The sequence below is a fragment of the Pseudonaja textilis genome, chromosome 1, assembly GCF_049901715.1.
Source record: "Pseudonaja textilis isolate UNSWEBS1 chromosome 1, rPseTex1.2, whole genome shotgun sequence".
Taxonomy (NCBI): Eukaryota; Metazoa; Chordata; class Lepidosauria; order Squamata; family Elapidae; genus Pseudonaja; species Pseudonaja textilis.
The window spans coordinates 70129501-70144750 of record NC_141990.1 but is presented as its reverse complement, the minus strand read 5'-3'; the positions used below and the strand labels follow the sequence as shown (position 1 = coordinate 70144750).

General features: G+C 39.4%; 1 protein-coding gene across 4 annotated transcripts in view; it reads right to left on the bottom strand.

Annotated features, from left to right (window-relative positions):
* PCNX2 (pecanex 2) overlaps window positions 1-15250 on the bottom strand; it is a 98910-nt gene that overhangs the window by 75459 nt on the left and 8201 nt on the right. For 2 of the 4 annotated variants that reach the window (XM_087937511.1, XM_087937521.1), the window contains exons 1-8: window positions 12655-13761; window positions 11607-11806; window positions 10625-10733; window positions 9402-9438; window positions 7234-8502; window positions 4720-4870; window positions 4367-4518; window positions 3116-3200 (exon numbers count right to left, since the gene is read on the bottom strand). In XM_087937511.1, the coding sequence (XP_087793637.1) occupies window positions 3116-3200; window positions 4367-4518; window positions 4720-4870; window positions 7234-8502; window positions 9402-9438; window positions 10625-10733; window positions 11607-11806; window positions 12655-12807 (2156 nt within the window). In that variant the 5' untranslated portion in view covers window positions 12808-13761. Of the gene's footprint in view, window positions 1-3115; window positions 3201-4366; window positions 4519-4719; window positions 4871-7233; window positions 8503-9401; window positions 9439-10624; window positions 10734-11606; window positions 11807-12654; window positions 13775-15250 lie in introns of those variants that run through there. The other 2 variants (XM_087937519.1, XM_087937526.1) reach the window with 2 other exon arrangements.

The window sequence follows — 15250 nt, the reverse complement described above, 5'->3', positions numbered from 1 at the left end:
AGTCCTGTTTCATGAATGAAACATAAAGTTTGATTTCTAGTGAGTTTCTGTGCATAACCGAATTGGCTAACTGCAAGAATATAGAAATAATATAAAATAATAGTATACAATTATTAATCCAATAAATGCAATCAAATTAATACAATTAAAAATCATTGGGAGTTCTTAATTCTTAATTCTGTAATAATGTACAGAATTATTATTGATTCACAAGTACTCTTCAAATGTTTAGTTGAAAATTAGAATGCCTGACATAGAAACCAACTCAAATTCAGCTCTGGTAAAATTATGTGATTTGTCAGCTTAGCTAATATATTGGTCTCAAATAATGCAAGAAACAGCACAAGTAAAGTTTTAATTATGGCAATTTTAGAGAAACATTTTAAAGACTAAAGTATCATTGAAAAGAATGGGGTTTATGAGTAAGCATGCATAGAATTGTATTCTATGACATCCCATTTACATTGTGTATGAAATTAAAAATCATGGAATTTTGTGGATGTAATTGAAAGAGATTGTCTGGCTAATTAGTCTGTTAAAACAGCTGCATCTTATATTAACTATTGCAATTTTCAGAATAGCTTAAGATTCTAAATCAGCTGAGATCTATAGTTTACAACTATACCTCAAACACAACTTTTAATATTATTTAACGTTCTATTTAGACTACTTGCAATCTGGTGTCTAATATGAAAAAGAAATCAATAAAATAGAAGCTAGGAAGATGAGATAAATACTTTTTTTCCCCCTTGTTCTTTTCCTTATGACCTAAAATGATACATCTGCCCTAGAGTTGACTATTCTGTTAAAAAGATTTTGACTGCCACCATGTGGCAAAGTTTTTTTTGCATTTACTTTCCTTTTTATTTGACACACATGGTATGATCTGATCTTGTGCAATCCTCTCCTCCCAGTTCCCAGAGCCTTTAGACCAGAGGTAGTCAACCTTTTTATACCTACCGCCCACTTTTGTATCTGTTAGTAGTAAAATTTTCTCTAACTGCCCACCAGTTCCACAGTAATGGTGATTTATAAAGTAGGGGACAAAACCCTTACCGCCCACCATAAAAGCTGGAACGCCCACTAGTGGGCGGTAGGGACCAGGTTGACTACCACTGCTTTAGACAAAGGTCACATTAATCAATAATTCAAGGAACTGTAATCCCAACCATATCTGAATGGTGCCAGATAGGGCAGTGATGGTGAAACTTTTTGTTGTGGTGTGCCGAAAGCACGTACGTGTGAAATAGCATGCACGTGTGCCAGCAGCCACAATGCAATGTGCCCTGCCTCCCCTGTGTATGCGTGCGCAACACACACACTCCACCCCTTACCTGCACTGCATATGTGTGCGCCTCCCAGCTGATTTTCTGGAAATATCAGAAGTGACGAAACGGGCCTGTTTTTCGACCTCCCAAGGCTGCAGAGGCTTCCCTCAAGCCTCTGGAAGGCCGAAAACAGGCCAAAAATCAGCTGGGAAGCGCACACATGCGCAGTGCAAGTAAGTTTGGCTGGGGCTCATGTGCCCACACAAATGGCTCTGTGTGCCACCTGTGGCATGCGTGCCATAGGTTCGCCATCACGGAGATAGGGTAAGACTGATCTATAATAAGAGTTCTCATCCTTGGCAACTTGAAAATGTGAGGACTTCAATTCTCAGAATTCCCCAGACAGGAGTTCCAGAATTCACCACCCATCTAGGGTAGGCTAGGGAATTCTGGGAGTTGAAATCCATACATCTTCAATTTGGCAAGATTGAGAAACACGGATCTAGAAAATTAACCGAGAACCGGTGTGATATAGTGGTTAAGATGTAGGACTAACAACCTGGAGACCCAGGTTCAGGTCTACTCTTAACACTCACTGCAGACTTTTGGCTAATTATTCTTGCAGTCCAACCTATCATGCAGGGACATTGTTGGAAGGGAAAATTAGAAGAGGGAGCCTATATATACACTTTGAAGGAAACATGAGATATAAGTCCAATAAATGAATTCTATTTTCTTTGGCTAACCTACTGATGATAAAATGTTAATATACTGAAGCATCTTGACACATAATTATGTAATTATGGAAAAAAATGTTTGTCCCTAAAGAATGCTTTTTAAGAAATGCTGACTGAAACCACACATATTTGATTCACAAACACAAAAGAAATCCTAATTTCCATCCCATCAAGGAATATTCATGAAGTGGCTCTTTCATGCCTTCTCCTACAACCCCTCCCATTTCTGAACTGGGGGACAACGTTTCAGATTTGGCCCAAATTATGCGTCCTGGTTGGTAAAGGTCTCTACACGGGCTGAAATTAATGCTGTGCTAAATGCACCTTTGAATTAGGGGGTGCTGTTATTCTCACTGAAAAAGACAGTAGGGCATATCCTCCTCAAGAAGGCATAACTCAAGTTTGATATGCGCACCAAATCATGAGGAAAATAGTCCTCTTCTGCTATTAGGTGGGATTATACTTATTATAAGAGCTGTGGCAGTGTAGTGGTTAGAATGCAGTACTACAAGCGGCTCACTCTAGGAGTTCGATTCTGAGCAGCTGAGGGTTAACTCAGCCTTCCATCACTCCGAGGTCAGTAAAATGAGGACCCAGATTGTTGGGGGCGATATGCTGACTGTAAACCGCTTAGAGAGGGCTGTAAAGCACTGTGAAGTGGTATATAAGTCTATGCTATAGATTACCTGTATTGCAACAGTAACTTATATCACAGGAAAAATTTGCAAATACAGAATGAATGTGGTACTGGCATAAAATTAAGATATTTGTTAAATTATTTACAGGATATCATATAAAACTTAGTCCTTTACTTTTATCCTAGATATCAGTTCAATTTCATAATAGAGTAGACGAGTGCTAGATAACCCGTTTTGCAAGTAAGAAGTCCTAAGTTCAAACACTGGCAATTATAATTAGAAGTTGGAGAAATACTATGATTTATTGAACACAATACAGAGCTTTAAGGAGAAAATATCTAAATAATTATACAACAGAGTCTATGTCATTCACATATGGATATTTCATGAAAATGATATTCCCAGTGTTTAATTTTGGAAAACCAAGCAACCATTCCAGAAATGAAATCCAGCACACGAGGAGCTTACTTACTGAGTATTGGAGATGCAATCATAGATGGGTGAATTTTCAATATTTCCTTCTGCTTGACTCCTTAAGTACAAGGATCTCATTTCTCCTTCAAATAAAAGGAGACATATTCTGTTGAGCAATGATCTGCCATGCACTCAGCTTTATAACTGAGAAATTATAAAATTAGAAGGCCAGCTTTCCAGAAATAGAAATCCTATCTTAAGGTATCCTTGTCAGTGACTTGCATTCTCTCAGCTCTATCTGATAAGACAAATTTCAGCACCATTGTAGCTGCTGCAACACAATCATTTTAAAATGTTCCTTGCCACAGCCCTAGCCTTGGCAACAATCCTCTTGTAACTTTGCATCAGCCATGGAGAAATCAGAACAATGGCATCTGAAAGGGTGGGTGTGTTAGCAAGTTTGTTAAAGCTTAGATTTGGCTATTAAAATTTAGTTCCAGAGTTTAACTCTGAAAGAAAGAGGTGGGTTGAGGGAGAAGCTAGAAGGAGAGAAGTTCATAGACTGAGCTGGAATTGGGAAAATGTTAGAGGGAAGACAGAAAGTCCACGTTTCATTAAGAGAGTATGGATGGGTGCTATGCTATGTGTAAAGATTAGAATCTGGATGGTCTTGGGTACTGGTGGCACTGACATTCATCCCAAAGGAAAGTGCAGAAATCTCTGTAGCTATTGCCCACAGCACATTTAAATGCTGTAAAAGAGAATTTGTGGAATAGAATAAGAAAGGAAGGCAGAGAACAAGGATGGCTGTTGCAGCATCTGGAACCCAAATTGCAAAGGGAGAAACAAAGAAGAAAAAAAGAAAGCTTCAAAGAAGTTGAGAGGAGAGGAGAGAATGGTGGACAGTATGGAGCAAAATAAAGTGGAAGAGTTAGGAACTGTGCCAGGAGGCTATGAAAAGGGTATTTTTTGTGTGGGGAAAGTAGGAGGAAGGTGTATTGCATGTTTGACCCCTTGAGTAATTTGTAAAAATAATAAATGTGGGAAATAAATAAATGCACACATACACACATACATACTTGGACTGTGTATGGGGCATATTTGAAGTGTTGGTGATAACCTTCCAAACCTTAAATGTATAGGATCTATACATTTAAAAAACCTATCACAGATCTCTAATTGCCATGCCTCAATAGAATCCTGGGACCTATTCAGATACATGAGTCCGAGAAGCTAATCCACATGCACACAGAAACCTAAGTGAGTTATCCAAAGGAAAAGCTTTCCCAATTCCTCCATATGAGGTTACCTTTTCCATCTATGAAGGAATAGATGTGCATTGCATCCACTGACATCTCTTCTTGCACCGATGCTTCAGGGCCACTTATGACTTGCAAGAGGGAACTGTCTGGCTGTGAAGTTACCCGATAAATAATCTGTCGTTGTCTGGTGCTCTGGTAACTTGTCAAAATATCAATAAGAAAAAAAAAGTGGGGGGAGAGAGTTTCAAAAGGAGCAGGTGAATTCTTTCTCTGCCCCACCCTAGCAATTTCTCATGAAACCAAGAAAATAGAGCAAATGAAACTTGACGTGAACTTTTTCATAAGGCATATGGCCAACACATATTACTGCATACTTGAAAAATAAGAACACAGTTCTTACTGGGCAGTGAACTTTATTGGTTCTGGCATCACTGGATTAACATTAGTACAATCCTGAGTTTCCATCTCGGTTTTCTCCTGTTTGCAGGAACCATGATTTTCATTTTTTCCTGTTGTCAATGCACCCTCTTTTTTCTCTCTTAGAAAGCCATCTGAAAGACACAGAGAAAACGTTCCATGTACAACCTGGGAAAATATTTTGCTTGTATTTTTGTTTCCTGAATAAAAAGGTCTTGACACCACTACCATAGAAAAATGCCAGACCTTTGAAAGTCAATTTATGATTACATTAATTCATACCCCCCCACCCCACCCCAGAGATCAAAGTTAATAAATGTATTGGGCCAAGCACTTACATATGATGAATGATGTCCACTAATGATGCTGAAAAGTAGCAATATCATAAGTATTAAATGAACCATCTGCTGTCTTTTCCTTTATGCTTGTATGGATTGATGGCAAAGTGATTCATAACCTGAGTCTGTAGGAAATGTGACATTAAATCTTTCCTTTTCCTCCTTTTCTGTCTCTTTGATTTTACTGTCAGCTTCAGTCCAGATAGGTTTTCCTTCTCATTCTTTTTTGACCTTTAGTCCTCATTCTTAAATTCTATACCCGTGATGGTGAACCTATGGCACCCATGCCACATGTGGCACGCAGATCCATTTGTGCGGGCATGCGAGCCCCAGCCAAACTTACCTGCACTGTGCATGCATGCGCCTCCCAGCTGATTTTTTGTTCGTTTGAGGCCATTTTCGCCCTCCTGGTGGCTCGAGGGAAGCCTCTGCAGCCTTGGGACAAAAGAGGCCCATTTTCAGCCTCCTGAGCCTCCAGAGGCTTCCCTCGAGCCTCCAGGAGCACAAAAATGGCCTTTCCCCCAGGCTCCAGAGGCTAAAAATGGGCATTTCTGGTATTTCCAGAAGGCCCGTTTTTCAGCCTCCAGAGGCTCCAGAGGCTTCCCTCAAACCTCCAGGAGGGCGAAAATGGCCTCCAACGGGATGAAAATCACCTGGGAGGCACGTGTATGCACAGTACAGGTAAGGGGGCAGGGCAGAGGTGTTGCAAATGCATGCACAGGGGGGACAGGGTGCATTGCATTGTGGGTACTGGCATGCACGCTTTTGTCACACCACAACAAAAAGATTCACCATCACTGTTCTATACTCTGTCTTGTTCAGATATCTCTTGTATGCATTTTACTGCCTTCTATTTCTGGGACAATAGACTTCTCTTTTAAAAAAATATCCTATTCATTTGTTACCAGTTCTCCAGTTTAACCTAATCTCTTTAATATCTAGCTTTGATTGTCTTAATGCTAATACAATATTTCAACTATTCTGTTGCTTGCTTTCAGCCTCTAGATCTCTGTGATTCTTATCCACTTACTTATTGGTGAAATTACTTTTCCCAGAAGTTGATAGAACGACATACAAAGAGACCTGCTGCCAATCTAGTCCAACTTTTTATGTTATTCAGCAGCAACCAATCAGATATATCTGGGAAATTCAAAAGCACAAACAATAGGATGGAAGCTCTGCTCCCATTAGTTCTCTACTATGTTAAGTAAGAGGCATGCTATATTTAAGGAGATACTAAAATGAATAGAATGGAAAAACAGATCATTCACAAGTTTATGTAATAAACCTTTAAAATCACTTAAATTGGTAGCCAGCACCAAATTAAACTGCTTAACTTTCTTTATCTTCAGTTTGTTCATTTTGATAGATTATTCCAGATTCTAATATTGTAAAAGAGAAGTTTATTTAGTAAGTAGCTGAAAATTGTTTTATAGTATATGGTTTATTTTGCAATCTGTGATCAACGAGCTATTCTGTTCAAAGCTGTAGGGCCATATCCCTTTCTTGCATTAGGTAAATTAGAGTCTGAAAAGATAAATGTTAAGGCACAGAACTGAAAAATCTGATTTGCAGAGGATTTTGATATGGAAGAGGACTTCTATAATATGTGTGTGTGTGTATGCGTGTGTGTAATTTTATATGCACACACACTTCTAAAGAATCAATTGCGTATAATTGTAAGAAGGACTCCACTTGCTCTTCTCTAGAGGAAACCATGAAATGTAACAAAGAGTAAAAACAGCAAAGGACAATTGATATCCACTATGCAAAGAATCCACCAGAGTTGGGTGGCTCTAACAGGTTTGAATGAATGAATAAATAAATAAATGAACACTATAAAGTGGTACCTAAATCTAAGTTCTATGGCTATTGTTTTAGCCTGGGTAAAGAAATGTATAGTTTTTTTCCCCTAACCCAGTAAAAGACCGAGATTAAAATCAGCAAGGAGACAATGTGTCTTCTTAAAAACTAACCAAATATGGTACCCAATATACAGTACATGTAATGAAGCCCCCCAAAAATCTTATCCATCTTATACCAATTAAGAATTTTATTGATACTTATTTTATCATGAGTGGAAACTGCTTTTATTGCACATTAATTCCTCACATTCTTTGTATGCACTGGAAAATAATAATTCGAATTATGCACGGTACCTCCAGCTAGCCCTTTATCTTTTACAGGCTCTGCTTTCAAATCTGGTGCTGTTGGCTTTGAAGTGTTGATGGATTCCAGCAGTGAAACAAATTCTAAGAAATTTGATTCATTTGGTATCTGCCCTTCTTTAGCTTCCAGGTCAGATTTTGAGGTGGGCAAAAGTTTTTCTTTTCCACTAACAGTCTCTGATGAGTTCTTATTTAAAAACACATCTGTCCCACTATCCACGCTGAGAACACGAGCATGTCTCTTCTCATGAGTTGTTTTATATAAGGGGACCTCCAAATTCCACTGGCCTTCTTCTGGGTCTTCTAGAATTTCAGAAGCATTTCCAAGACACATCATTCCTTCATGACTGTTTGATGGGTTGTCACTGATTTCCTTTCCAATATTGTCTTGTTCACCAGATTCATAGCCAGAACATTGATTAGATGACACATTTACGTTTAAATTCTCTGGGGTTCTCAAACTTTCACTTACTTCTTGAAAAGCATGGCCTCCATTCTCCTCAGATAGATCAAAAGTAATGACAGGGATTATCATTTGGTTGTTGCTTTGTTTACTGTCTTGAACTGTTGCAGCCACAGCAGATTCTGGATCTAAACCAGATTTCTCAGGACTTGACTGTTTCATGAGGTGCAAGCCCTCCAAATCAGTAGCTGAGTTATGGGTGCTACTCATGGTGATAACTATTTTAATGGGTTCATGGAGTGTAAATGGATCCCCAGAATGAGAACTGTCCACCAATGCAACAGCGATCTCACTTTCCGATTCATCAAACTGTGTTTTCAGGTCATCCATATAGGAAGAGCTTTCTGCAACTGTCTTAGTCTCCACAGTATTGCACCGAGGAAAACCAGCTCTAGTGCTGTCTTGAGCCGACCCATCCAATAAATTCTCTTTCCTTAAACATGTAGGATCGTTTAAATCCTCTAAAAAGAGGACAGGACTGTCCATACTCCAAGGCTCAAAAGAAATACCTGTTTTTAAAATATCACACTGGGATAAAGAAAGATTTGGCAATTTTGTAGCAACCACATCTTTATCCAGTGGAGCATCTTCTTCTGTAAAGTTAGAAGGTTCTTCCTTCTCTTCTTTTTCTTTTGTTCCACCATTGATAATAGTCTCCATAGCATTCGGCTTGTTCACTATTACTGGTGTGGTGGAACTTGGCACACCTGTCACGGAAGCAGGCAAAATATTGGCTTTGATACAAGGTGAGGTCAACAATACTGGTGGGACAAGTTGTTCTTCTGAAACCAGTACTCCTAGTAAAAACAGACAAAGAGATACTGCATATCAACTTTCTCAGAAAAGACATTCCAGAAAAATTCTTTAAAATTAGCATTTAATGTGCAGTTACATCCCATTGCTTGGAATGGAAAGTGAATATGTCTCAATTTATTTTGACAGCACCTATTATTTTCTTCAGAGTTAGAACCTACAACAAATAATATAGATCAATAGAAAGTCATGAAAATATGCTCAGTATGTAACATTATTTTTTAAAGGTTAAAAACCCTTTATTTGTTCGTTTATTCAATTTCTATAGCTGCCTAACTTAGTCAGGTATCTTCAAAATTCAAAAATTATTGCTAATAAAAATTCTGAAAACACAAAGGCAATTATATATGTGTTCCAGGATAATGATGCGAAATGGAATTTGGATCAGTCGCTGGAGCCCATCTTCAGGGAATTTCTCTAATGGAATATGTGCCTTGGGCTGTTTTGTGAGCCGTGTTTGTGAGTCGTGTATTGTCTTCCTATTGGCTAATGGGCATGTTGATGGTTGATGATTGGCTATCATTTCCTTGTGCTGCCAAGCCCTCAGCTCCTAAGTATTTGATAAGCTGGTGGTAATTCAATGCTCCTGTTAACTGACAAGGGGACTGTTTCCTGGACTTCAATTACTTTCCTGGCTGTCTTTGTGCCTGAATGGCCAATCATCTGAGTCACTGTAAAATTAAATGTGTCCTTGTTCGTTGCAAGGTGAGGCTACCAATGAGTTTAGGTCTTCTGGCCTGACAGCTGGCTTGTGTTCTTGCAATCTGGTGGTTAGACAAATGGGGAGGAAGCTAACCAGCAGATTGCAAGAACACATGTAAGCAACCCAAACTCATTTGCCATAGTTGTGCAGCTCTGCCATAGAATAGTGTTTGTGGCATACCTTTCAGATCTTCAATGGTTTCTTGAGCTGGCAGGTTCTGAAATGAAACAAATCAATTAAAATGACGTGAACTGTAAATGTAACATTACATGTGTTTCAGAGCAACAATAATGTAATTATGTTCCATGTTCCATTAAACCAATGGAATCTCAAGATTAATGAATAAAACCATTGGATTTGAATATACAGCAAGATAGCTTGCCAGACAACCACGTTTACAAGAAAGTATGAGGTATAGGCATTGGGTTATCTGTTTTCACAATAAAAAGAAATTGGCAATAGAAGAGAATATTTTCGGTTCAGGGCTGAACTGTGGGGTGAACTGATGATATTACCTTGATAGGTAATGAAATGACTGCAAGAAAACAAGTAGGCTCAGACAGCAGCAAGGACCACCACAGAAGGAAATTAAATAATTTTGACTAAAATTGGAAATTATAAGGTGGGGAAGGATATCATTCCTGTGGTTTGGATACAGAGCTTCTACCATGATGGAGAACCAATCCAGTGAAATAGTTAAAGTGTTAAATATAGACCAAGATGTCCTAAGATGTTTCCATTGAACCATGAAGCTTGCTGGCTGATCTTGGGCTAATCATTCTTTGTTAGACTAGGCTCTAAATATAAATAAAGTTTTTGGATTTGTTCTGCCACAAGACAGCACCTTTGTGAAGAAGCAGGGGAATTATTAGAACAAGTACCAGATTCAGTTTAACAATCCCCAGCATTCTTCTACTCACTTGAATACTCAGATCTCAACGCTGATGTCATTTTCCCACAAGGCCCAGATCCAAGATGGTTTTTCCCCCGTTTTCAATTTCCCTGTTACTTTCAATAATCATTTAGAATTTGGGACTGTTGTGCTTTCAAGTTTACTTCCAGAGTAATTGCCAAAATGAAAAACAACTGGAGTTTCATGAATGTCATGAGAAGAAAATTCTACTCCCTTCTGTACTCTTCCTGGAATGAAGCAAAATCTATCATAACAGTTTCCCTGTTCCTGCTTCTCTCCAGGGGCAACAGTTTACCAACACGCAAAACCTTGAAGCACAATGCATATATTGTTTTATTAAGAAAAAAAAAAGAAATGGTGGGAGGCGGCTATTCTTTTTAAAATAAAATCCATGTTGCATGTGTTGTTGTAATACGACACCAATGGCATATATATAGAGTGAAAAATACAGACATATTATTATAGACAAATGTTTACCAACCAGGCTTACCGAAGGGTAATGAGAGAGGATAGCCTGCCCTTTGATGCTATTGTGGATGGTGGGTGTTGAACCATTATGCTTGGTCTCTTCGACTGCACCACTGTCTCCTATGTTATTGCTGTTCAAAATAATGCATATGCAAAAAAGTTAATGATCATTATTAGATAAGGAATAAATCATTCTCAAAAGATGCTGCGTTTACTACAAGCTGATTCAGAAATGCCATTAACTTTCTTCAGGGACAATCTGAAACATCTGCCTAGTTGGCTCTAGGTAAGTATCAAGTAATCTAGGAAGGTCCAGCCATAATGGAATGGGAAAAAAAAGCTTTTTTATGGAGAAGGCTCATTTCCCAGCCTTTCTTGCTTCAGGGATGAACTGTCGGGTACACTGATGATCTTACCTAGTTGGGTAATGAAATGTCTGCAAGAAAACAAGCAGACTCAGAAACCACCAAGGACCCCACAGAAAGAAGTTAAATAATTCTGACTAAATACTAGAAATTATAAGGTGGGGAAGGATGATTGATACAGACATTCTACTATGATGGAGAGCTACTGCAGTGAAATAGTTAAAGTGTTCCCATTGCACAACCCTGACCAAGATATACCAGCTGTCTGATTCATGTAAGGCAGCTTCCTATGGATCCTTAAGGTTTAAAAAAAATCTTCTCACTTTGTTTCTTGTTATTGGACATAATAAGCTCTGATGCAAACAGGCGTATGTATAGAATTATTAGAAATATGGCAGTAATGCCAATCAATTATTCTTCAGGGAATAATATTATTATTTTCCTAAAATAGCTGTTTGTCATGATCAACAAACATGTTATGACTGGATAAATTTCTAGCATCCCTTTGATCCCATGATTTTGGAATAAATGATTCATCAGTAGACTCTCATCACATACATGAGGTGCATATTTTAAGAATACACATACAGAATGAGTTCAGGTAACACTAAAAAGCCTTTTATAGAAAAGTAAACTTACCTGAGATTTTTATGCTGAATTGCATTGTCTCTTTTATCTTTTTTATTTTGTTTCCCTTCCTTACAAGGGATCTTTTGTTGAATCATCTCTCCTTTGTCAAACATCAGGTGCAGGCGGTAGGAGATCATCTTTATTATCATGAAAAATAAGGTCACAGAACCACAGTAGATGACAGCTGTAATGGTAGTGGGAGGACATGCCTAGACGGAAGAATAGTGAAGTCAAGCTCATCATCAAAAATGAACTGAGCATTTTTTAAAATAACATGACCGTGATTAATATTGTTGTGCTTTTTTAAAAAAAACTACAATTATACAGCTGATATTTGCCTTGTTCCTTTGCTAATTGTTTGAAATGTGTCATCTGTAGAAGCCTGTAAGATACTGTATATTATTATTATTATTCCTTTTCAGGTTTTAGAGAAGAGAGCTGGGGCTGAAAATATCACTTGCGAATAGAATTCATGGCTGACGGGTGGATTAGAGATTATAGTTAAATGTGCTAGTGATTGTAATGTTATCATTTTTCTTTAATGTTAAGATATTATGCTTTGTATTTATTTCATACTTAGTTTTTTGGTTTAACTCTCCAAAATTAGGATGCATAGGTGCATGTGTGAGTGAGTGAGTGAAAGAAACTTTACTTGAGCGTATTAACATTGTAAATCAGACCTTAGGTATTATACTCAAGACTGACAGAACTACCCATTAGCTCTTTATATACCCCGTTTAATTTTTTTAGTGGGAGCAAAGCACAAGCAATTCAAAGTTCTGTAATAAGGGGCAGAAATATTTTTGTTACAATTAATAATAAAGCCATCACAGCTGATAAACTTTTGAGATCCCTTTTTGGGTCATTGCTTTTTGTCACTTAATTCCTTTCCCTCACGTCTTTCCTCTGCACCCAGGAATCTATCAAGTCCCTTGCCTATATCCTGGTAAATAAGAAGGCAACATGTGACTCTTCCCCAAACCAGAGGCCTACCAGAGGACCCCTCATCCTCCTTTTCCTTGTGTGCCCAGACCTCCTGCCGGCCGATCAGACTCACCAAGTGCAGCGCCATGGGCAGCAGCAACAAGAACAGCCAGAGGTAGAGATGGCAGCTGTTGGTGAATTTGCTTTGCTCTGGATCGTGGTACCAACCTCCGGTCAACGCTGCCCACACTCCCTGCCGGAGCAGCTGCACTGCCTGGGACACCATCGCCAAAGCCCTGCGCGCAAAAGGCCTCCGGCTCAATCTCCTTGCCGTTGCTCGGGGCGGCGGGAGCGGCGGCTCCCTCTCCAAAGATGCTTCTCGGCGTCGGGCATCACCCGAACCTCCATGCCGGATGCTAGAAGGATTTTCCCATCATCCTGCGGGGGGAGCCCAATCCACCAACCGGGTCTCCTGTCAGCCAAGGATGCAAAGCAAAGGCGGTGCTCTTCTCGACTCCGCCCCCCCCAACTCCCCACCTCTCCTTTCTAAAGATAGATTGCACTAAACTGCTTGCGGTGGAACAACACGTCGAAACAGGCTATGATTGAAGCGTATTCCGGGATTGGAACGTATTTTCCCTTCTGGGCTTGGCTCCCGTTTCCCTGTTAATAATCTATAGCCCTTACCTATACACATTAACATATGTTTGGCGTGTGTGTGTCGAACTGCAAATCCCATCATTCCCCGGCACATGGTTACTGGGGTAGTGGGGCGCCAGCTTGGAGAATACCTCTACCCTAGTCCTTTTCTGCCTCCCCGATCTTTTCAGCTAGCCTCCGCAAAAGTATCTTTCTCCCTCTCCTATCTTGGGAAAATTAGTAATACCTAGGAAGCAAGCCTGCCTTTACCTCCGTACAGTAGGCTAAACCTGTTTGGAATAGGACACTAAACTAGGATCAGACTTCAGGAGAAACTACCAGGGGATTCCAGAATCCGAGGCTGGACTGGAAAGTCTTAAAAGCATGCCAAAAAACGGCGGTGGCCAAATTACACGGAAGGTGCCATTTAAGTGCCAGGACTCCAGCAAGCCCGGAAAGCTATCTCTGTATGACTCCGGGAGAAAAGAAGAAAAAAAAGAACGAAATAAAAGGTAGAATTGTGCTATGGTGTCGCCGTTACTCGAAATTTGCCCTAAGATGTCGAGTTTTCCCTGAAATCTTCAGGTGTTGGATTAGAAGACTTCAAGGGTTGGACTAGATACAAGGGTCTCCAACCTTAGCAACTTTTAAGACTTGTGGACTTCAACTCCCAGAATTCTTCAGTCAGCAAAGTCCACAAGTCTTAAAGTTACCAAGGTTGGAGACCCCTGGACTAGAAGACTTTCAAAGTCCCTTCCAACTCTTAGGTATACGATAATGGGGGAAGAAATAACACTCCCCACAAATCAATCCCTGAAGTTATAACGATGGAGTTGGGCACTGAGTGAGTCAGCACTAGGTGTTGCAGGTGTCAAATGGCAACTCACGTCCTGGAACAAAACAATAATTCTTCTCCTGTTTCTGAAATTGCGGAGTCCTGTTTTAACTGCTCTTGCCTTGGGGAAAACACACAGGCTTCTGAAATTCTATGGAGATTCTCAGTCTTCCAGGCCATGGTTGTCCCAAAGGTGCTTTTTCAAGAGGCAACTGGACTTTCTAGTTTTTCTTTGAAGACGTTTTGCTTCTCATCCAAGAAGCCTCTTCAGCCCCCACCATTCAGCCAGAGCTGAAGAAGCTTCTTGGATGAGAAGTGAAACGTCTTCAAAGGAAAACCAGAAAGTCCAGTTGCCTCTTGGAAAAAGCACCTCTGGGACACAGGCTTCTGGCTGGGTACCACAGCTTAAGTTTTCTATTGAGATATCTATATTAATTATCTAAAGGCTGCTCTAAACCCTGCACAAAAATGATGAATTGTGAATGCCATGCGAAGTAGACTCCTTGGTACGGGAAAAGGTTCTATGGATTTAAATGCAAAGAACTACAAAGCCAAGACATGCTTGTTTTATGTCCTTCCATCCACCACTAGGAGGTGCCATTGACAAGGTTTTCAACCAATTTAACAGCAAGGAGAAACGCTTCAATTAATGTGTTAACCCACAGCGGGTTCTTTCCAGTGCTTTAATGTGTAAGCTTTCTCCTTCCTGCTGTGTTTAATATTTGAACAGAGTGATAGTTTTATCAATATGCAGTCTTGTTCCTTCTTGGTGTCTTTGGTGATTTGGAATTAAGAATGTGTCTTGAATTATATTACATAACCGTTCTTGTATATGCTATTGCATATGTGTATTTCTCTCATGGCTCCTTTAACTAGCAAATTCATGTTATGACGCCAATTTATTAAGCATAGCATTATGATTAAATCAAAGGAATATATTCAAAAATGTATATTGCTCCGTTTCCTTCTGTCTCTCTTCTTCCCTAACAAGGTCAGCTTGTTGGAATAGCAAACCCCGCTCACATCTCAAAGCTACTATGTTGCATTCCAAAGAATGTGCTCATAATTGAATGCTCCACTATGAATGATACCCATGCCTGCTTTAGCGTGGCCTCATTTCTTTATTGGCTGTAAAGAAATTCTATTGGGTCTCCTTTGGATATAGAGTACATATACGCTCACATTTTCTTTGATCTACGCACTATGTTACAGAATAGAACTAGCATGGAAATAACGTTTTTCATTCTTCTCCAGT